This window comes from Marmota flaviventris, chromosome 1 (assembly GCF_047511675.1).
Source record: "Marmota flaviventris isolate mMarFla1 chromosome 1, mMarFla1.hap1, whole genome shotgun sequence".
NCBI classification, from domain to species: domain Eukaryota; kingdom Metazoa; phylum Chordata; class Mammalia; order Rodentia; family Sciuridae; genus Marmota; species Marmota flaviventris.
This window is the reverse complement of record NC_092498.1, coordinates 82,539,341-82,563,648: the sequence shown is the minus strand read 5'-3', so window position 1 is coordinate 82,563,648 and position 24,308 is coordinate 82,539,341. Positions and strand designations below refer to the sequence as shown.

Sequence of the window (24,308 nt, the reverse complement as noted above, 5' to 3'; positions counted from 1 at the left end):
AGGAATCTATGGCTACTAAGGGGAACTTCCAGAAAATACTAGGCTAAACCAAAATATAGCAAAAAACATTTCCAAGGCATACTGAGAAAGAGAGGCTTATTGGTCAAATTTATAGGCACTTTGGGCAGTTGGAGCAATGGAGATCTCTGCATGGCAACTGAGTTAAGTAATCTACAGCTGTATGCATGAAGGTGAAGTGGAAGGGGTCATTTGTGTCCAAATGGTACATTTAATTGACTATGCTATAACAGACCCAAAGGTTTCAATAAGAGATGGGACTGACCTAGAAAGAGAGGTACTGTTAGAGGACAGATAGGTGTGAATGGTGGGAACATGAGGTCAGGAGAATAATTCTATAAAAGGACAGCCCACTGTGCTGACCCCCCACATGCTTTCTTTTCCAAAGGCAATTTATCTGCAGCCCTGCTTGGCCTAAGTGGATAGGATATGTCACATTCCTTAGCAAACCACCTGTTAACTGCAGGGAAAATGCAGGCCCCAAAATAATGTCTATGGTAGGAACCCAGGAGATGTTTGTGACCAAATCATGAAACTCTGGGAGATAAGGATAGTTCCTCCTAACTATAAAGTATGTTAGAATATATGGTTAAGAATCCAATTAGAACCAATCGGCATGAGCCAAGGTGACCTAGAGTTACCTGATAGTAGAGACTACAAAGTCTGTTGTCACCCTGCAGTCAAAAGTCAAGAGGTGGAATTCTATATTTAGAAGATTAAAAAAATCCACCAGAAAACTTTTAGAATTCAAATGAATTTAGCAAAGTAGCAGGTTATAAAATCAACACCCATAAATCAAACGTGTTCCTATATATCAGTGATGAAAGAGAAATTAGGAAAATTATCCCATTCACAATCGCCTCAAAAAACAAACACAAACAAAAAAACACTTGGGAATCAATCTAACAAAAGAGGTGAAAGACCTCTACAATGAAAACTACAGAACACTAAAGAAGAAAATTGAAGATGACCTTAGAAGAAGGAAAGATCTCCCATGCTCTTAGATAGGTAGAGTTAATATTGTCAAAATGGCTATACTACCAAAACTGTTATACAGATTTAATGCAATTCCTATTAAAATCCCAATGACATTTTTCATAGAACTAGAAAAAGCAATCATGAAATTCATTTGGAAAAATAAGAGACCCAGAATAGCCAAAGCAATCCTTAGCAAGAAGAATGAAGCAGGAGGCATCACAATACTACCAGACCTTAAACTATACTATAGAGCCATAGTTAACAAAAACAGCATGGCACCAAACACACAAGTAGACAGAATAGAAGACACAGAGAGATTGGCTCCACTTGTCTCACCAGTTGAAGTTTGAGGTTTTAGTCTCAGGGCTACAGTTTTTTTTTTTCCCCCCTCCCAAGCAATAGTGGGAGCAACTTTTTTGAGGGTTCTGCTCACCTCCCAATGGACCCATTGCAAAAATTTAACCCAACCTTAATGTCTGGAAATGAAGAAAATTCAGTGGACTCTCATCCGATCAGTTCAGAAATGCTAGTAAAGCAACTCCATGACTTAACTCTGAATCCTTACGCTAAATGCCTGTCCCCTCTGCCAGAAGGTCCACCCCAACCACAGGACAGGAGTGAGAGGGTCTTATGGGAGGTCAAAAGGCGCTTTCCCAACAGGCAGTGAGGAGTCTGGACATTGTTATCTGCATGGAAAGAACATGTGGCAAATAGAGATATCTCCTAAGTCTTCAAAGAGAACAACAAAGAGGCAACAATCTTAAAGGAGTTCAGAGTGAATCACGAAGTGAACCACTCAAATATACCTGCAGTTTTTGCATCATGGATGGGATCCTTCTGAGAATGCTAGAATAGGGTATGATTGTGACACAGAGTCAATATAGGCGTAAATTGTACTTGTTCTTCATGATGGTAATTTTAGGCACACTTTTCTATGCTTAGATTGCATACCAATGATTTTTGAATAGCTTATGTATGAGTTCTGTGATGTCTTTATTCTTTTGCATTTTTTTTTTTTTTTTGGTGTTGGGGATCCCTTCATGCCTTAATGCCAGTAATTTATAAGGAATCTAAGTAGTTAAAATGTGCATAAATGGTTTTACCTTTCTGTTTGACTCAAAGAAGTACCAATAGGTCTCAAGTCTTCTGTGGATATTAAGAGCTCATTCAAGTACTTGGTTACCAGGAACACAGGGTTCAAAAAATAAATTAAAATGAAGCTTTACACGCACAGGATGAACAGAGAAAGAAAGAAAACTGTACGGAATCTGGTGGCTGAGCCTTTCATCCTGGCAAATTTTAACATTTTGTCCAAGAAAAAGAATGTGTCATATGCCAGAGACATCATTATGCATAGATGAAATCTCTTCTATCAATGGTCAATAGTCCCCTATTAGCCTTGGGACAGATGATTCCTTCCAGGTGAGTTTAGTCTGACAATCTGAAAAGCCTAAAGCTGAGATTTTTTCTCGTGTTTTCTTGGAAACCCCTCATTCTCCAGAAATAAGTTTTGGTTCTGATTTTGGACGGGAACAATAGTGTGAGCCAGACAGTGTGCTACTGGGCCCAGCTATTCCTTCTACTTGCTCTTGTATTTACGTAAGTTTTAACTAATTTCCTTTTCTCTCTACAATCACATAAAGCACCTATTTTTAGTCTTTAGGATCTTGAAATGGCTACAGAAGGAATGGATATCAGCAAATGAACTCAACTTGGAATTAGATTGGTGACGTTTTAAGTATAGAAATGAGAAAGAACATGTATGTTTTACTGCACAGGGTAAGGAGTATAGTGAACTTTATTTGTGGACTTATCTAGTCTAATTCCCTCTTCTTATAAGAACCCCTAGCCCCTACTTCTAAAAAAATTTCCTCATAATAAACTATCTGAGTGAGAGAATCCTAGAGCCCAAAATCAGATACTTCATTTACTTCTTGCAGAGACATGCTCTGGTGTTTTAGTCAGCTTTTTTGCTGTTGTGCCCAAAAGACGTGACAGGAATAATTTTAAAGGAGGAACAGTTCATTTGGGGCTCATGGTTTGAGAGGAGGTCTCGGTTCATAGGTGGCTAATGCCATTACTCTCTTCCTGAGGTATGTCAGAACATCACGGTAGAAAAGTGTGGTGGAGGAAAGTGGCTCAGGACATGGCACCAAGAAGCAGAGATCGAGTGCTCAACAAGGACAAAATGTATACTCTGAAGGCACACTCCAAGGACGGACCTCCTATAGTCACACTCTGTCTGCCTACAGTTACAATCCACTTAATCCCAGTCAGTGGATTAATACACTGATTAGATTAATGCTCTCATAACCCAATCATTTCCCTTCTAAACTTTCTAGTATTGTCTCACACATGAGGTTTTGTAGGACACCTAATATCTAAACCATAATGGCTGGGCAAAAGGTCTAAAGTTAGTCATTTAGATACCTACTTTCATGATTTGAATCTTGAATAATAGGAAAAGGGAAAAAAAATCATCTTTATGGCTACATCACTCAGTGGTCAAGACTGTTCCTTCACTGCAAACTTGATACCCAGGTTTCTTTCTGTCCCAGCATGAGAGAACCATTGGTTCTTGCTTGACAAACCTGCTCATGCTCTAGCTATTGTTTAAGGCTGTTAGCTCTAGATATCGTTGAGAAGTTATTACTTAAGAAAGAATAAAAACCTACTGCTTATAATCCAAAAATCCCATCAGACTCACTGTAATAACAATACCAACAATATTTGTATGGCATTGAATAATTTCACATTCTTTATCTCACTTATTTCAAACATTATTAGATAGGTTAGGAGAGTATTATGACTGTTATACCAATTAGGCTGAGAAATTGTGGCTTGCCCAATGTCACCCAATTAATAAGACTGAGCTAGGATTCAAACCTAAATCTATTTGATTCCAAAGTTCACTATAGTATGCTGCTTCCCAAAGTAATAGGTGGCAAAAGACATCACAAAAACAAGGTTTTCTTTTGTACCAGTGATTGAACTCAGGGGCACTTGACCACTGAGCCACATCCCCATCCCTATTTTGTATTTTATTTAGAGACAGGGTCTCACTGAGTTGCTTAGTGTCTTGCTTTTGCTGAGTCTGGTTTTGAGCTCATGACCCTCCTGCCTCAGCCTCCCCCGCTGCTGGGATTATAGGCGTGCGCCACTGTGCCTGGCTAAAATGAGTCTTATAAAGGACACACACAAAAATGCTTTTAATTTTTCTGAATAAAAGTTTCCAGTATAACATTTAATCAAATTCAATTGAATTTTTTTAATAAAAGGTCTGAAGAACTAATTTAATTCTACTATGCCATTTACTAGTTAGCTAACCTTATATAGAATTCATGAGAATTAGTATAGATGGCATATCCTTAAGAGTGTCTTTCTTAATTATACCAACTGAATTTTTGACAAGGGTTCAACAGAATATAAGTAAATTATATTCTGTATCATTACATACTAAAATATATAATATACCAGCTATTTCTCTGATGAAATTCATTATAGTGGACACTAAGTGGAGTAGCTTACTGACTTACTTATTTCCTCCTTCTGAAGTAGTGGCCTCATTACCTAAGATGGTTCCTTTACATGGCTCTGCTCTCCTTACCATAAATAACTGATTCACAGATTCAATGAAAACTATAATTATCGGGTCCTCTTTCTCCAGGATCTGAAACCGTGAAAGAGCAGGATACTGTAGGCAGTCATGAGTTGCAATGAATGCAGTGGCCTAGAGAAAGGCCAGGGGCTACCCTGGTTCTTATACTTTCCATCTTGATTATCTCTCTTCTCCTTAGAAGGAAATTTTAATACAATTGTATCTCTTCTCAAGATAAGCTTTTGTACTCATTCATTCAACCAACACGTAGTGTCAAAATGTTAGCATGCACTAAATACTACTGGAGTTTAAAGGAAGAACATTAGTCCCATTCTGGAAAGTCTGGGCATCACAGGAGACAGCTCTTGTCTATATACTTACCCTCTCTATATACTTACAAATTCTCTAAAATTTGTGCCTCCAGTCCCCAGGATTCCATTAAAACTCATTTTCTAAGTTTATCAATTTCAAATCCAGCCAATACTTTCTTTTTTGGCCTCCCTATAACATTTCATATTCCTATCTCCTCTTTTTTGTAATTTATGTCTTGGTCTCAAATATACTATTCCAATCTTTCATTTCTAATGCATTTTACTTCCTATCTTTTTAATATGCTATTTCCCAGCATTTCATTCTGACTACTTTTCTTCTTACTGTGATCTCAACCTCTAGATATACCCATACACCAACTTTCATTTATTAAATACTTGAGCACCTATGTGGTAGATGTTGGGACTCTGACACTGAACAAGACACAGTCACAGTCAGTCCTTGCTTAGATTTAGTAGCAAAGACACTTTTTAAACAAAAAAGTGCCAACTATATTTTTAGAGAGATGATAAGCGTATGAAAGAAAGGAACAGAAGGTGTTGACATATCTAGACCAAGAGAAAAGTGATATCAGATATGATTGGTGAAATAAGGTGGGATCAGACAAGACAGGGCTTTGAAGACCACGTAAGGGTAGTATTCATTATAAAGTCATAATAATCTCAAAAGAACCTTCAAAAACATTGTCATCTACCATACCATTTACAAACACTGCTTTCCTCAACTTCTAGCTTTACCTTCTTCTTCCTCCAATTTTGCAGATCATCTCATCTCCTATGATTCAGAGAAAAGAGAAGTCTCTGGATAGAAATTCCTACATTCTTCTAATTCTAAACACACCTAACTACCAATCCTGTCCTCCTGCCCATTTCTTAATTAAAGGAATTGCTACCCCACTCCCCAAGATTAATCGCATTTACTTTGATCTCATCTCAGGAATTATCAACTACTCATTCTATTCCTTATACATTCAACCTCTTCATCTTAAATGAATTCTTTCTACTAGTTTTTAAACAGATTTATATCCCTCCCATTTAAATAAATAAAACAAGCAACTTCATTTGAGCCCCTTGCTCCCTTCAGGGAAAATTTCTCAAAAGCTGCTTCAATTTCTTAATTTCTTCCTCATGTCAGCTCACATCAATCTGATTCCCATCTGTCTCTCCAACAATATAACTCTCAATAGTCAACAAACCCCTCTGTGTTGCTCTGTGAATATATATTTTTAGTTCTGCTTTTACTGATCTCTCATTAGCTTCAAAATTTGCAATCTTCCCTTTTAAACAATCTTTTCTGATTTTCAAAACTCGTCTTTTTCTCCTACTCTTCTGTCCATTATTTTTCCATCTCTTTTACAGGCTCATTCATTAGCCTTTATCCTAGACACTTGACTCTCCATGGTTTCAATGAAGAATTTGTTTTCTACATGCAGATAATTCACAAATTTACACTTTTAACCCACCACCCTTCAGACCTGCTGACTGAATGACATCCCAAATTGAACATACGTCTAAAACACAAATTACAATCCTTTCTATCAATAAGAATCTTGCCTTTTCTAGTACCTTCTCACTGAATAGTGTCATTATCCATCTAGTTATGTAGTCCAGAATCCTAAAGGTTGTGACACCTTGTTTTGAATCTCCCTCATCCAATCAACCACCAGCAACACAACAGCAACAAACTAATATTAATATTTATCATTTTCAGGTTCTGTTCCAATTTATCTTAAATTGGTTATCTAATTTAATTGTCAAAACCACATATGATAGTGATCACCAAGTGATGATAAATATTTTAAGTATATATTTTTCCATTGATATTTCTGTTGCTGTCATCACCACCTCAGTGCAAAGGATTATCATGTCTCACTGAAATACTACAACTCATGTTTGATATGCTGGCAACCATTCTGAGAGCTCTATATTTCATTCACCACAGAGCAGAGAGCCATCTTTTTCAAAGAAACTGATATAACCCACCCATCCCTACACACACACACCCCTTTCAGAATATGGAAGAACCCACTAATATGACTTTTGAAGTGATACATGGGCAAGTCCCAAGCTTTTTTGTCAGCTTCATCTTGCATAATCTTCCCCCTTATGTTCTGGGCTTCAGTCATACAGGTCTTTAATTGATGTATTATACTTTCCAGGAAGGTCTCCAGCCTCTGCACATGTTGTTCCCTTTACCTGAGAGGTTCCTCCCTCTGCCCAGCTAACACCTATTCTTATGTCAGCTTCCAGTTATAACTTCTTTAGAAAAACTTCCTGAGAGTCAAATCATCCATCTCCATATGCCCTCATGGTACCATGTTTTCTTCTTAATAATCCACCACTATTATAATTTTGTATGTATTTGTGATTTCCTGACAAATGCATCACTCTCCTACTAGACTATAAACTGCATAAGGATTAGGACTCCTTTAAGTTTTGGTTATCATTGTAACACTGGAATCTAGCAAAATGACTAATGCACAGTGATCTGAATGAATGATTTGAGAACCCAACTGAAATAGAGCCATAAATAAATGATGAGTAAAGAAAGATAGTGAACCTACCCAACTTTTGAGTTTAACAGGGGGACAAGAGTTATTATTTAGAGGGAAATGTTAAGATTAGAATGCCTGGAAAGACTTGTTGGTTAGCTCAAAAACTGGAGAAGCTAAAATATGCTTAATACTGATAACATGGGTCCAGCAGAGAAAGAAATTAAAGATGCCCAACAATTAAAGATGCGTAACTTTTCTGGGAAGGTTAGCATCAAGGAAGCCAAAGTCTAGAAAGAAGCATTGGCCTGAGAGAAAAAAAGATGCAGTTTCTCCATTGCAGCAAAATGAGAAAGTATTAAAATAGGTTCATAGATTTGGTGATGGAAAGTAAGTTAGAAAGTAAGTTAGTTAAGTTAGTAAAACAAATCTGAAGGGTTGGGGTTTTGACTTAGTGGTAGAGTGCTCGGCCACAACGTGCAAGGTGCTGGGTTAGATCCTTAGCACCACATAAAAATAAATAAAATAAAGGTATTGAGTCCAACTACAACTAAAAAAGTATATTTAAAAGAAATCAAAAAACAAATCTATGATGATAGAATAATGCTTACCATTCTGGGGGTGGGAAGGTTTCCTGAAAGGGATATAATGGGGGTCCCTCTATGTTTAGACATGTTTTAGTCCTTTTGGTGGAAGTGTGTTCACTTTGTATTAATTCATTCAGCTTCATGTTTATGATTTGTGCCCTCTTATGGGTATCCTACACTTTTTTAATATTTATTTTTTAGTTGTAGTTGGACACAATATTTTTATTTTATTTATTTATTTTTATGTGGTGCTGGGGATTGAACCCATGGCCTTGTACCTGCTAGGCAAGTGCTCTACTGCTGAACCACACCCCCAGCCCCATGGAAAGTTTACTTAAAATCAAAAGGCTAGAAATGACAAAAAGGATATAGAAAAAGGCTCCATGAGAAGTTAAAGTTACAGAACTCTCTTTTATCTCTATGTACAGAATTGGCCACTAGGCTACTGCTATGGTTTGGATGTGGTTTTTCCCCACTAAAAACTCACACTGAAATGCATGTATACTAGCTAGTAAAATAGGCCCTTTAAGAGCTAATTAGGTCATGGTGGCTCCACTCTTATGAAAGGATTACTGTTCTCACAAGAGTGGCTCAGTTATTGTGACAGTGATTGTTATAAAGCAAGCTTAATACCTTCTCTCAGTCTTGATTGTTCTCTTACACACATGCTTCTCTTCCATACACTTGATTCCCTTCTGGTTTTCATGGTGCAGCATATGGCCTTCATAAGAAGCTGAACAGATGCTGGCCAATCTCTTGGATTTCCAAAATTTTGAACTAAATAAACTTATTTTCTTTATAAATTTCTCAGTCTCAATTATTTTGTTATAGTGTTAGACTAATACAGCTACAGAGAGATGAAATGATATAAATCAGGACTCTCAGGTTTTGGTTATCATTGTAATACTGGAATCTAGCAAAATGCCTAATGCATCTTTTAAGATCACAAAAAATATTAATGTGGGGCAGGAATTTTAATTGAAATATGTTAATTTCAGAGTAGTCTCAAATTCTTGAAGAATGATTCTGAGTATACACAGAGGGTTCTTGTCATCCAGGTATTTATCATCCTCATCCTCTATGCAATATGTTAAAAGGGAAAGCAAAAAAACAAAGTCATAACAAAAATATTTACTACAGAATTAAGAATACTTATAAAATTGGACCTCAAATATTTCTTCTCTAGTTCAAACCAGCTTCTGTTTCTGCCAATTCTCATCAACTCCTTATCAGTCATTCTTGGTGAAGTCTTTCTTGTGTTATAATGTCAAATAGAACAATATAAACACTGTAAATCAACTACAAAGTAAAACTGCACATCTTACAAAAGATGCAGGATCCCATGGAGTTGATAAAAAGTACTCTTAGAAAATTGACTGAATTACATTTGAAACCAATGACAAAAGAAGACTCACCCAGGTCAAGAGTCCTTAACTACTATAGACGAGATCCCTGGTTGCTCACTAAGTATCTGTTTCTCTCTTCCTACTCAGTAACAAAAACTTGATTTTTCAGTAAGTGTAAGTTAGTAACTGTTTCTATTTTACCAGTAAATAAACAGATGTTACTACAGTCTAAAGCTAGGTCTAAGAAATGTACTTGAATCAACTTTTAAATCCAAAGAACTAAACATACAGTCTCAGACAATTCCTCTCCTCAAGTAAACATCTGATGCTGCACCCCATCTACTTAAGGAGTGAGGCAATGCTTCACAATGCTAGTCAACAGATGAAAGCACTTATGTCTGAGGGTGTGGGAGGGTACCATATTGAGTCCTCAACAAATTTCACAGCCCTTATGAATTGAGTTCAATTACAATTATAGGCAGACACCAGTGAAATGTACAAGCAATTTGAAATTAGTGATATTAAAAATAAAAATGGTCACATGATAAGAGATATATGAAAATTACACAAAAGAATGAATTCAGCTATTCACAGATGGTTCAGTACAAAGATCAGTTAAGATTTAAAGACATTCCCGTAGATGGCACAGTGCACCAGAGCAATAGCTAGGAACTGGTAAACAAAGACAAGATCCTTGTGGATAGTGTTTGCTGAATGAAACCAGGTGTTAATATCCTCATAAAAATTCTGAATTTCCTCTACTATTGTCCATACTACCAAGAGAACTACCAGAAAAGCAGTAGGGTTTGTAGTTATATTTACATCCTGCTTTGCCCTCTTGAAAAACAGTACCAGTCAACAAATCCGAAACATTCCATGTCTCCTTACATGTATATTTTCTACTAAGTAAAGCCTAAGAATCGAAAAGTATCCAAGCGACCTTTTAAAGCTCATTGATAAATTAGAACGATATGGAAATTTTTTAAATGAAAAATAAACCTTTCTATCTTCTCTTTCCAGCGTTAAAATCCCTTCTTTTCATAACCCACCTTTCGCCGACGTGCTGCAGACTTTCATGAATGCACCACACATCAAAGACAGAACAAAGAGCTCCTCTTAATAACAGGGGCGTACAGTGTCCTTAGAAGATGGCATGGTATTTATCGATGACTGTTTCTGCTCTAAATTAACACGTTCAGGAGGATCTGTCTTCACTAGCTCCACCTGGGTAACACAGGAGGTGGGGGGGATCTTTATTCAAGAGAGGCTTATTTCAAGCCAGCAACACTTCTCCCTTTGGGGGCTTCAGAATGGGCCGTGCCAAAGGGCTTCTTTACACCAGATCTCACGACACCTTAAAACGGCTAGCCAAAAGAAGGCTCCTCGCCTCACAAAGAGATAACTAGGGCACAGCTGTTACACAATTAATACCCGACGCCGAAAGCCTGCCCGAGTCCCCCAGGAGTCTGACCTGGAAGTCACATCTTGGCGGACAAGGAGGCACTTCTGCTCGAGAACTATTTAACGAGACCCTCCACTAACTGCAGATTCAGAGCATGCGGAAAAAGGAAGGGCGGATGAGGACACAAGAAGAGGGTCTTCAGCACCAGGGCCCCGAACACCCCCCCACACCCCACGCCGTCCGGCCCTCCCACAGAGGCGGTACCTGTTTCCGCATATTATTCATGACGCCCATGAAACCCGCCAACAGTTTAGCTTCCTCTCGAGCGGCAAGTTTCTTCTCGGTCTTCTTCTTACTGCCCTTCTCCACCCCGGAGGCTGCCATCCTCCCTCGGCCGGCCACTTGACGCCCGGGGCTTGCCGGGCGGGTTGACGGGTCGCACTCTCCCGGCCCTCTGGGGATTCTGCTGACCAAACACTGCGGTCACGACTGCAGCCGCAGCGCGTAGCACACAGCTTTGGAGCGGCTGGACTGCGGCGTTGGTTGGACCACAGAGGGAGGACAAGGCCTACGGCGGGCTCCAGAACTCTGAGGAGGGAGACGTTGGGAGCCTGGCTGCGCGAATCCGGCTGAGGAGCCTGCGTACTGCGCCCAAGGCGGCGAGGCGCAACGGAGGGAGTGGGGCGTGGCCTGTGTGCGTCACAGCTGTGCGCCGCTCTCTTGCAGGTGCCCCTGGTGGATTTGTTGGCGTCTGCCGCTGACTGGTTGTTGCCTCTCGCATGCCTTTACATCGGCCAAAGGCAGATTTCTCGGTTTAGATTACGGGATTATCTATTTTGGATCATTGGAAGACTAAAATTGTTATGCTGAATTCAGGACCCCTAAAGGCCACCAGAGACCCAAGATGGATGTAAGCAGCAAAGAGGTGTTTATTGCGAGCTAGCTTGGTCCTCCTCGCACACACACAGCAACTGGTGACGCTGAGAGGCCCCAAACCCAAGGTTTGCAGCATTTTTATACATTCTTTGGAGAGGGCAGGGACTTCACATACATCATAGCCACTTTTAGCAAATCATCACACACCGCGGGAAAGTCAAGTAACAACTCTAAAACATGATTAGCACATTCACTGGCGGGAACAAGTTGTGTAGGGGTGATTGATCAGTACAAAAGGGGTATTCGTTTGAACTGATTGGTTTAAGCCAAGAGGGGTGTATGTGCTGAACTACATGGTTTTCCAACACCATAAACTACTGGGAGGGTCATCTGGCATCCCAGGTATTTCCCTGTCTCATGCTGATTGGTGGCTGCTAGGGGGCTGCTATGGGTCCCCACCTAGCCTGAGTCAGGGACACCTGGCGCAGCAGATCTCTCCTGTTATTTGTAGATAAACAACTTAGCAGGGTGGGAATGTGCCTAGGAGTGCTCTGTGGGTTTTTCCAAGGACAAAGGCCATGTCCCTTCCTTGGACAGGCTTTGCTATGAGATAGAGGCTGGTTTTTCAAAATGTCTCCCCCGGGTGTAAACTCCGTGGGAACAGGGTTGGCCTTTCTTCCCTGCAGTATCAGAGCGTGGCATATTGTGGGCGCTCACTAAATATTAAATGATTAATAGGTGGCATGCACTGCTAGTTAAAGACTTATTATACGGAGCACAAAATTTGTTTGCTTGAAATTCATAAAGCAAGAATACACCGTCCCATTGATGTCTCCTTGGGGGACTCCTGCTTACTAGGCTGGCTTACTGTTTAAAACCGATCAGGTTTTAATCATCCCCAAGTGTCTTCGGGATCTCAGAACTCAATCCTAGCACTCACAGACGTGCTTTTTGTAACTATTTACTCTTTTTCGTGTTTAGTAATGTACGGGATTATTGCAACTGTATGCTATTTTTCATTCTGGACATTTTCTACATATTCTCTAAATTTTCTACTTAGATATATTTAGGACTATGTGGAAACATTTTTTTATATGAAATAACTTACACTATTGAAGCAATTTACTTTTTATGAGGACAAGCAACAGAGTGAAAGCAAGCAAGAGGCTTATAAACCTCAAATTTTACAAAAGGACACTTGTGTCTCTGTAAACTTTTATTATTTTTTTTAATCTAGAGGTTCTCAGATATGCTTCTGTTTTAACTATTGATAATTTGAAGATTTACAATGGGTCCTAGCAATAGGACCCATTTATTCTTAATGAAATTAGAAATGAGAAAAAAATCATTTATTAAATGATCCAGGATACTGAAGAATAAAAGAATATTTTTTTTTAATTGAAAGGAAGTAGAAACCTGTCTGATCCTAATTCTAAGGCCTTGGAAACACTAAGGCTGCGTGAAAAGCAGAAATGTAGGTAATATTAGAATGTTATTCTATAACAATGTTAAAAGAAACAAGGAATAGCACCCTTAGTACTTGATGTTGGAACATTCACATATTGAAGAATATGAAATATCAAAGCTCATAAGGGCCATAGAACTCAGAACTCAAAATAAACCTTGGAGATTAAATGGCACAGAAGTTATGCATGATTTTGCCTTGATGCAAAATCAAACACCCCTACTTTTTTTTCTTTCCTTTTTTTTTGGTTGGGGATGCAGGGGATTGAACTCAGGGGCACTCAACTACTGAGCCACATCCCCAGCCCTATTTTGTATTTTATTAGAGACAGGGCCTCAGGGAGTTTCTTAGCACCTTCCTAAATTGCTGAGGCTGGCTTTGGAACTCTCCATCCTCCTGACTCCACCTCTGGAGCCACTGCAATTACAGGCATGCACCACCACACCTGGCCTCTCAAACACCTCAACTTTCTAGTCATGCAATTTTGAGAAGATTGTTTAACTTCTCTTATGTCTCAATCTCCTCATCTGTAAGAATAAACCTTACTACATAAAACTGGCAAAAGTATTACAAAAATTCATAGACTGGTGCCAGCACAAGGTGCTCAGTATTAAGATACTGAGTTAATAATACTGGCTATTATTATTTAATACAGAATTTCCCAAAATATGTTCCTCAGCATACTAATGAATCAAATCTTGCTCCCCCTCTACCCTTCCTGAATTGGTTCCCTGAGAATATACTTGCGGTAGAACAGGTCCCTGAATGACCTTGGAAACCCAGATCTCCCCTCTCTTGCTTATAGTTCTCAGAATAAGTATAGAATACAACATTCTGAGATAGAGAGGAAATGCCCAGAACAATCCAGCTTGTATCCTTGTTCCTCCCAGAACAGGATGTACTACAGTGCTTGGTTTCAGTGATTCAGTGATGCCTAGAGTATAAAGCCCAGAGAGATATGTTCTCAGGGTTTCTAAACTACAGTGGAGTATGGGGCATGCTGAGATGAGATTTCCCATTTGCTCTGGGTAGCTTTCCTGAGCTTTGGAATACTGGATTGCTGTGGTTCCTAGGCTTCTGTTTATTTTATTTTGATTGAAAAAAAGTTTTTTTTCTCAGTGCTGGGAAACAAATTGAAGGCCTTACACATGCTAGGCAAATGCTGTATCACTGAGCTACAACCTCAGCCTGGAGTTATTTGTTCTGACTTGTCTGTGAGAAATAAACCTGCTTTTCCAGGCTTGTTGCATGAAAGTTCTGTTTCATTGGATTTGTGTGAATGATAGAGAACTTTTGTAACAGCTTTGGGAAATATGTAAAACATATCCTTTTTGAAAGAAGTCCCAAAATATATTTGAAGAGGAAAAAAAAATAATGAAGCAGAAACCTAGAAAGAAATCAGAAGAACAGGTGATATGTGTGAGATGAAGTTTACCATGAAGTTAACTAAGTTTAAAATTCAGGGTCTCTAACTTAAGCAGGTAATTTTCAAGACTGGGGACCACATGTGTTCATGACTTCACATGTTTTGTTAAACTAATAAGTAAAATATTGGGGGTCTGAGAATGTGGTATAGTTGTGGAGCATTCACCTAGCATGAGCAAGGTCCTGAGTTTGATTTTATCAGGTATTGTTGAAATAGCCACGGGTGTTTTGGGAAACTAAGGATAAATCAAATTGGGAATACATTTTGTGGGTGTTTAATGGGATGTATTTTTGTAGATCACAATTACTTTCATATAGTAAGCTATTTGCAGTCTTTCTAATGTAGGAATGACATCCAGGAATTAGTTCCTATACACTACACCAACCCTGTCTTGTAAGATGCAGCCAGCAATCTTATTACAATATGTTGTACAGTGCCTAGATTGGAGGTATGTAAGAAGTAGTGAAAGTTTGAAACAAGTTTGGTTGACCAAGCAATAAGATGGTCTGTGGAGAATTCTTTCAATCATATATGTAAGATGATAAGCAGAAGATTTGGTATATCCTTAAAATCTTGTCAAAAATCAAAGAAATATAGTTGTTATGCCTACATTTTATAAGATAGCATATGAATTCTTAAGTGTGACCTCAACTTTCAGAATTACAGAGTAAGGACTTCTGCAAATCCATTTCTCTGTAAAAGCAGCAATAGTATGTGAAAGTTGTCAAAATCAAATCCCTCCACTTCCAAAAGCTCGGAATTAATCAAAGGCTTATAACAATTCAAGGGTATTTATTCCAGAAATATGGCTGAATCTCAGTAAAAGCAATGAAATTTGTGGTATTTTAACTTTTCCTAATCCGTTTCCTGGTCCCTGGATTTGTGGGTCTTGAAAGCCAATACCTTTACAACAATGGTAACTGTGAAAACTACTAGCACTGGAGGAGGCCACATAAGTTGGATATCCCTCACTCCCACCAAAGTCCCATTTCCAAAGAATCTTTAGTATTTGACCTGTCCAACAGCTTGCTGAATTGTCAAATAAAGACAATACCAAGAATGGGATTGTCTCTATTTGACCTGACTCAGAGCTTCCTTTGTGAAAATAACCTTACCAGCAAAAATTGTTCTGACAAAAACAATAAGTGGCATGTGCTTGAGGCAGCTTTACCAGTTGGGTTTAGCAAAAGTCCACCCTAAATATTTAAAGGGAAAAACTGGGTATATGGATTAAGGTTCTCTAGAAAAACAGAATCAATTGGATGGATAGACAGAGAGAAAGGAGAGAGAGAGAGAGAGAGAGAGAGAGAGAGAGAGAGAGAGAGAGAGAGAGAGAGAGAAGAGGGGATTTATTATGAGAATTCACACAATTATGGAGATTGAGATGTCCCATGATATGTTATCTAAAAGCTTTTCTGGGTGCAATGGTGCACGCCTGTAATCTCAATGATTTGGGAGGATGAGGATCACAGGTTCAAAGCCAGCCTCAGCAATTTAATGAGGCCCTAGGCAACTTAGTGAGACTCTGTCTCAAAATAAAAAACAAAAAGGACTGGGGATGTGACTCAGTAGTAAAGCACCTCTGGGCTCAATTCTCAGTATCAAAACAAAAACAACTAAAATCTGGACAATCAGGAAAGCTGGTGGTATAATTTAGTCCAAAGGTCTCAGAACCAGAGAGACCAGTGTAATTCTCAATCCAAGTCTGAAGGCCTGATAAGTCCCGGAGTCTAAAGGCCTGAGAATCTGGAGTTCTGATACTGAAGGTAGGAGACATGAGTTTCCCAGCTCCAGAGCAAAGAGTGACTTTACCCTTCCTCCACCATTTTGTTCTGTTTGGGCCCTCAACCAATTTTGTATGATGCCCACACTCCTTCATGAAGGGTGAATCTTTTCTATTCAGTATACTGATTTAAATACTTACTTCTTCTGGGAAAAACCCTCACAAATTTATTCAGAAATGTTTTACCAGCTCTCTAGGTGTCCCTTAACCCAGTAAACTTGAAACCTAAAATTAATCATTATATTGCATAATGAAATACTGTGCTTGAAAATGAAGAATTCCTGGGAATCCGGAAGGCCATGTTCATGCTCAAGCTATTTGCATGCCTAAGAAAAAACTGACAAAGACTTGAACTCTCACTTGTGGTTGACTTTTGAGGCTCTGTAAAAGCAGCAAGTGACGGGTAAGGCAGAGTTATAAATGACAGTTGGAGTATTGAAGGCACAACTCAACACAAACATAGAGGCAGAGTGGGAGAATTATTGGCTTAAAACATTTAAGGAAATCTGGGGCTGAGGCTATGACTCAGTGGTAGGGCACTTACTTAGCATGTGAGAGGCACTAGATTTGATCCTCAGCACCACATAAAAATAAATAAATAAATAAAATAAAGATATATTAAAAAACATTTAAGGAAATCTATGTGAAAACATTAGCTGATGATCAGCAGGTTGACTGAGCAGAGATACATGGCAAAGAATCTAGACTACACAGAATAGTCTAGGAAATGAACTAGACAACAGCAATAACAATAAAAACAAATAGCTACAAAAACTTTGTGGAGAGGAATTAATTTGATTCCTAGAGTTGACATATTAAAGTGGCTACACGTTAGTCTTCGACAAATGAATTATTACACACAAAGAAATAGAAAAGTGTGATACCAAAACAGAAAAAAAAAATCAGTCAATAGAAACCATCTCCCAAAATTCAATAGGAGGAAAACAAGCCAACCAATTTTTTTTTTTGTTGGGGGGGGGGGAGTTCTAAGCAGACGCTTCTCCAAAAAATATACATATATATTAAATAAGACTATGAAAATATCCTTAACATCATTGGTTATCAGGGAATTACAAATTAAAATCACTGTGATACCACTTCACACCTAAAAAGAAAACCTTATTAGATGGTGGTGAGGATATGGGAAAACTGAAGCTTTCATATACTGCTAGTAAAATGTACAACCATTTTGGAAAACAGTTTAGCAGTTTCTTAAAGTTGAATATCTATGCACTATATGAATCGGCCATTCCGCTTCTAGGTATTTACCCAAAAGAAATGAAAGTATATGTCCTATCAAAGACTTGTACAAAAATAATAAAACAGATTTATTTGTAATGGCCTAAAACTGAAAACAACCCAATGTCCATCAATAGTGATTAAAAAGTGATTAAAAAGGTGATATATACATACAGTAAATCACTGGTTGAGCTTCCTTAATCTGAAAATTTAAAATCCAAATTGCTCCAAAATCCAAAACTTTTTGAGCATTGATATGATACTACAAGTTCATAAAACTTTGTTTCATGCACTACAGTATTTAAAATATTTTATAAAATTACTTTCATTCTATATGTATAAGATGTATATAAAACATAAAAAGAATTTCATGTTTAGACTCAGATCTCATGCCTCAGATATCTTATTATGTATAATGAAAATATTCCAAAATTTTTAAAAAATCCAAATCCAAAATACTTCTGGTCCCAAACATGTCAGAAAAGGGATACTCAACTTGTACTATGCAGCAATAAAAGGAATTAGTTATTGATATTGTAAAAAAGTGAAGATCAAAATCATTATGGCAAGAAGAATATAGAAAAAATATTACATATTATATCATTCTATTTATGTAAATTTCTAGACATTGTGAGCTAATTTATAGTGACAGAAAGCAAATCAGTGATTTCTTGGAACATGGGTTGGGGACAAGGAGGGGGAAGTGGGGGAAAAATTCAAAAGGGGCATAAGAAAACATTTTGGATGATGGATATTTCATTATCGTGATTGTGGTAATGGTTACATGGGTGCAAAATCAAGCAGATTGTATGTTTCAAATATGTCCATTATACTTCAATTAGATTAAAAACAAACTATGAGTTCATGGAGAATTTGGATATATGAAACATAACACTTCATTATTTAAACCTCTTAATATTTTTAAAAAGTACATGAAGATTTAGTGGATGAGAGTTGATAACAAGTTTGGAAACATTGTATTTACCTTTTTTAAAAGAGCTTTAAATGTAAATTATGACAGTGGAACCCTTGCTTTTTTAAATCTTTAACAGTATGACAGGCAAATTATTTTCAGCATTACTTAAAAATTCTTAATGAGATTAAACATCTTTTTATATGTTTATCATTTATAATTTTTTCTTTTGCAAGTTGCCTGTTTGTTCATTTCTCTTTTGGAATTTTTCTTATTGATTTGTAAGCATTTTTTATTGAGTTAGGTTTTAGATATATTGAATTTGAGATCATGTACATGTAAAAATATCTAAGAAATCACTGAAGATTCAGGATAAGTTCTCCAAGGGAGAGAGGGGGAATGAGCTAAAGTGGATTACCAAATTAGAGTTCAAGTAAAAAAAGGATCCAGGGAAGCAAAGAGTGACTTGGAAAAACATGTCCTCATATGACCCTAACTAAACACATTTCCTGTTACTATCCAATATAATGTGGCATGTGTGATTATGGGAAGTCCAGTCTTTTTTAGAGTTCCCCTGTCTAAGTATGTCCAAGAAATCCCAAAGATGCTGATTCATGTTTCATGTCCACATATCTGTCCTTTGAGCTGTTTTTTTGTTTTTCTTTAGCAAACTCAAAACTCAATGTGCCCCCTTGAGGCTTTAGGATTCCATAGAGCCCTGTTGCTGGAACCCAGAATGTGCTGCTGATGTAGCATTGACAGTGACTCCTGGTGCACTGTGTTCTGAAACCTGAGTAGTCTCAAGACTGCCCTAACCAGGCTGTGCTCCAGTTGCTCAGTGACTATCAGTGCTGTTGCCACTGTTGCTACTGCTGAATCTGAACCTCAGGGTTGCTGTCAAATAGGGCAAGCAAAAAAGTTATGGCTCAAGATGGGCCATCTGCTCTACAGGTTTCCACCAGGGATATTGCAGATCCCAGCTCCAGGGTATGATCATTCCTCATTGTGCAGAGAAAATATGTGCATTTTGTAGTCAAATGGGGTCTGTATCCAAAACAGCCCAGCCTCATCACATTCAAACTTTCGTGATTCAAATAGATATTGTCTAGGCCCTGATCCTATCTTCAGGATGACTGTGTCAAAGGCAGGTTCACTAATGGATCACATTTTCTAGTTGATCTTTTAGCCTGTCTTTTCCCATCTTTATGGTAAATGATCTCACAATGATCTTGTTGCTCTTTCTTGTTCCTAATTTGGCATGCCACCCAAGTCTATCAAACAATTTTGATTCATTTGAACTTGAGATGGAAAGAGACAAGTTCTCACTTAATTTCTCCCAGGAGTACTTCTATGTGTTGGAATCTCTAACCAACATGCCCTCATTCCAAGTAGCCTTGAAGTTTTCTACAATAACGATTATTTTGGGGTATAGAAGGAGGTGTCTGGTGCCATTGAAATATAATTGCATCAAAAGAGCACCTTCTCCTACTTTCTTAACCAGGTAAAGGAAAATTGAAGGGTTGAATCCCCAGGAGTGGTGGATTTTCCATGACATTAATGAAGCTTAAGTATCACTTGCTCCATTTCTATCTAAGTGACAGGGGAGGGTCCTTATAAGGTGTTCACAATGTCATGTATTTTCATAAAACTTACCAAATAATATATTTTTGTTTGCTTTCTTAAAGATGATATCTCTCCCAAATTATATAAACTTAAGCTTCACGAAACTTGAGTCCATCTCTGATTCCAGGCAAAAATCATGAGAAGGTTTTTTGATATAACAGGAGGCCAAGTGGCATGATAGAATCAAGCTGGTCTGATTCCATCCCTTCTCCATTTCTTAGTATCTGTGTAATGCAAGGTGTGTTGCTTAACGTCTCTGAACCTGAGGTTCCCAGTAGAAAATAGAGATAATAATGCATGTCTTACTGTACTCGTGTGGGAAACTATTACCTAATGGAATAACTAATGGTGTTTAGCATATAGTAGGCAATCAAAAATGTAGTGTGTTATTATGGTTATCATCACATTGCTAACTGTAAAAAGATCTATCCTGGAGGAATGGGAACTTATTTCCTATGTTTCTTACATATCTATTTATTCTTATCTCTTACCTAGACCCTGATCAAACAAAGCCTTAAACATGAAGGAAGAGGAATTCAGAAGAACTGGACCTGACTCTGAACTTATTTATCCTTGCATATCTCAAAATTTAGGTTTCCTGCATTATTAGGTTTCCTTGCATTTCTCAGTATTATATTTCTAGAAATTCACATAAAGGCAAAAAGATCAGAAAATGTCCTTCACAATCACACACTTTTGGTATAAATATAAAAGGGAATTCTGACTTTGAAAATATAATATAAGGAAATAACACTCTTTCAAACATAATTGCAAAGGGAAAGGTCGGTGGACTTCAGACCATAAGCCAATATGTCAATCCAAGTAGGCCCCCCCAGGGATATGGTAGTTCTTTTTCTTTTTCCCAATTAAAGTGCCAAACATTTCGTTTTCATCTGATTCTAAAGTTGAGAAAAAGTATTATAATTAGTCACATTCTCATTTTAAAAGGTATGAGTTACATTTATAAGTGCCTTAATGAAAAAGAGTCAAAAATGAAATGCAATATCTCAAATATCCTCAAGTAATTGAAACCCAATGAGCATGATACATTTCTTATAATTACTTAATTGGCTGTTTGCCTGTGGGTCAGACACTAATTCACTGTAACCACAGCTTATAATTGAAATTCTATTTTAGTTAAAGAACACACATGCCAATAAATCATCCAAAGAAAGGATTCTGCCACAGATTTGCTAAATGAACTTAAGTGTTGACTCTGGATCTCCTGTACTTAAAATAGATAAGGAGAATCTCACAACCATCTTGATTCAAGTATCTAAATATTTATGCAAAATACTAAGCTAGACAAGACACTATAGTAGGTTGCAAATTGAATCTTTTCTCTTTACGTTAGTAAACAGTTTCACTTCCTTCTATTAACTTACCTGCTTGAAGTCACTTATTAGTAATTCACTTAATAAAAATAATTAATGTCTACTGCCATAAACTAGTTAACATAGTAGGAACTTAAATGTTGATTTTACCAAACAACTAAGTACCAAAGGGAATTTTGAATGTAGAAGCAGTCTTTGCCCTTAGTACTTTCCAAAGTTGATGGCAGAAGTCCAGTTGAGTTAATAGGACAGTATGTTCCCCCAAAGGACATAGACTGCCTCCCCATGCAGACTAAAAATTGTGGCCAGAGTCATAAAATAGATATCGGATACTGAATACTCACTATGTGCTGTGCACCGCAAACAATCCACCTTCATTATCTCACTTAATGGGAACGATAAAATATGCTACAGGGTATTCTACCACCCTCACTTTACAGATGAGGAAATGGAGGTTTTTAAGACATTAACAATTTGCCTTAGGATGCAGAGATAGAACATGGCAGGCAATCTGACACCACAAGCCCACAATCCTGTTACACTAACATTGAATAGAGAAGTAAGTATTTCTCCAGTAGTGTCAGGTATCCATCCACTGAGTGAGCCTGGGTCCCTCCGTGTCCACTCTGTGTTGTAGTTTCCCTGGCCCCTACCCCAGCCGTCCCTGCCTGTTTGTCCGGCCAGCATTGGCTTGTCTGCATAGTTGTGACTTCCTTTCTTGCATATGCCTGGGTGAGAGGTCTGTTCCACAGCATAGTTCAACTCTTGCCTACTTGTTTGCTACTCTTGCCTGCCTAGTCCAATGCTGATTCAGGTCATTTAGGCAACAGTGATTATATATGTGCTATGTACTGGGTAATAAGCAAGATATTTGGAATGGGTTGAAAAAAATGTGGAGAAAATGTCATAGAAATAAAAATATGATAAGGGTTTAGTATGAGTATGTCCAAAGTGATCCAGGAACCTGGAAGAGGAGGCCATTTAATTTGCCTGTGACTATGGAGAAAGTCTATGTGGAAAGATCTGGGTTTTCAAGCATGAATAGCAGTTTTCGTGTCAGAGATTGTATAATAAGAGTAAGAAAGAATAGCTTCCTGGGCCAGATGTTCTTCGCTGAGGGTTGCTGTGGTTTCCTGCTTCAGTAGTGCTTGGACAGAACCTGGCACTCAAATCCCCTTTCTTCTGGGTGGGTGACTCAGAACCAGCTTCTTGCCACTCCTCTCAGTGTGCTCATACACCCAAGGTTCCCACCGTCAGTCCAGCCAGCACCTCTCCTCAGACACTGCCATGATGACAACAACTCCAGAACTCCCATGGGAAATTGGAGGCCATCAGCTGCCAGATAACCTGGAGCTCTGCCTTCCTACATCTACCGTCCATGAGCTACTACTTTAACTGCAATGAAGTTGGATTTTGTTTTGTTTTGTTTTGTTTGCAATGAAGTAGCTTTGACAAATTTTGCCAAATACTTTCTTCTCCAATTTCACACACAAAAAAGATGTGCTGAGAAATAGATGAAGGGCAGAATTAAACAGTGAGGCCAAATCTTCCTTCAGGATATCAAGAAACCAGACCATGACCTCTGGGAGAGCAGGGTCATTACTGCAACTGACCAAACTGACCACTGACAAAAGGGACCCCTCACTTCTGTGACTTCATTGAGACTCCATTACTTCAATGAACTGGTAAAATCCATCAAAGAAGTGGGGTACAGTGGTGAATGCCTGTAATCCCATTAGCTCAGGAGGCTGAGGCAGGAGGATTGTGAACTTAGTGAAGCTCTAAGCAACTCAGTGAGACCCTGTCTAAATAAAATAGAGAAAAGGGCTGGAGATGTGGCTAATGGTTAAGCACCCCTGGGTTTAATCCCTGCAAAAAAAAAAAAAAATCCATCAAAGAATTAGGTGACCAGTAACCAATTTGCACAAGACAGGAGCCCCCAATTTGGCATAGCAGAATATCTCTAGGACAAGCACGTCCTGGGAGACAGTGATGACAAGACATAGCCATATGGTGCCGGGAGAACTGGAAATCCATATGCAGCAAAATGAAAATAAACCTCTATCTCTAACCATGCACAAAACTCAACTCAAAATGGATCAAGGACCTAGGAATTAGTTCAGAGACCCTACACATAATAGAGGAAAAAGTAGGTACAAATCTTCATCATGTCAGATTAGGCCCCGACTTCTTTAACAAGGCTCCTAAAGTGCAAGACATAAAATCAAGAGTTAATAAATGGGATTGAGAAGCTTCTTCTCAGTAAAAGAAACAGTCAATGAGGTGAACAGAGAGCTTACATTTTGGGAACAAGTTTTTTCCACACATACATCTGATACAGCACTAATCTCCAGGATATATAAAGAACTCAAAAAACTTAACATCAAAAACAAAACAAACAAAAAACCATAAACAACCCAATCAATAATTGGGCTAAGGAGCTGAACAGACACTTCTCAGAAGAAAATACACATTCAATCAACAAATATATAAAAAAGTATTCAACATCTCTCTCTCTAGTAATTAGAGAAATGAAAATCAAAACTAAGATTTCATCTCATACCAATCAGAATGGCAGTTATCAAGAATACAGACAACAATAAATGTTGGTGAGGATGTGGGGGAAAAGGCACACTCATACATTGCTGGTGGGACTGCAAATTGGTGCAACCAATCTGGAAAGCAGTATGGAGATTCCTTAGAAAACTTGAAATGGAACCACTATTTGACCCAACTATCCCACCCCTTGGTCTATATCAAAAGGACTTAAAACCAGCATACTATAGTAATGCAGCCACATCAATGTTCATAGCAGCTCAATTCACAATAGCTAAACTACGGAAGCAAACTAGATGCCCTTCAGTAGATGAATGGATAAAGAAACTGTGGTATAAATACA

At 38.1% G+C, this 24,308-nt stretch overlaps 1 protein-coding gene and 1 long non-coding RNA gene across 2 annotated transcripts in view; one reads left to right on the top strand and one right to left on the bottom strand.

The window, feature by feature from the left end:
* Window positions 1–11,370, bottom strand: part of Klhl7 (kelch like family member 7) — a 56,801-nt gene extending 45,431 nt beyond the window's left edge. Inside the window, exon 1 of the mRNA XM_027932744.3 lies at window positions 11,015–11,370. Coding sequence (XP_027788545.1) covers window positions 11,015–11,134 — 120 coding nt within the window. The 5' untranslated portion in view covers window positions 11,135–11,370. The remainder of the gene's footprint in view (window positions 1–11,014) is intronic.
* A 28-nt stretch (window positions 11,371–11,398) lies between these two features.
* LOC114090514 (uncharacterized) lies at window positions 11,399–22,869 on the top strand. Its single transcript, XR_003582365.2, has 2 exons — window positions 11,399–11,751; window positions 20,571–22,869. It is a non-coding gene; the product is annotated as an uncharacterized lncRNA (long non-coding RNA).
* The last annotated feature ends 1,439 nt before the right edge of the window (window positions 22,870–24,308 follow it).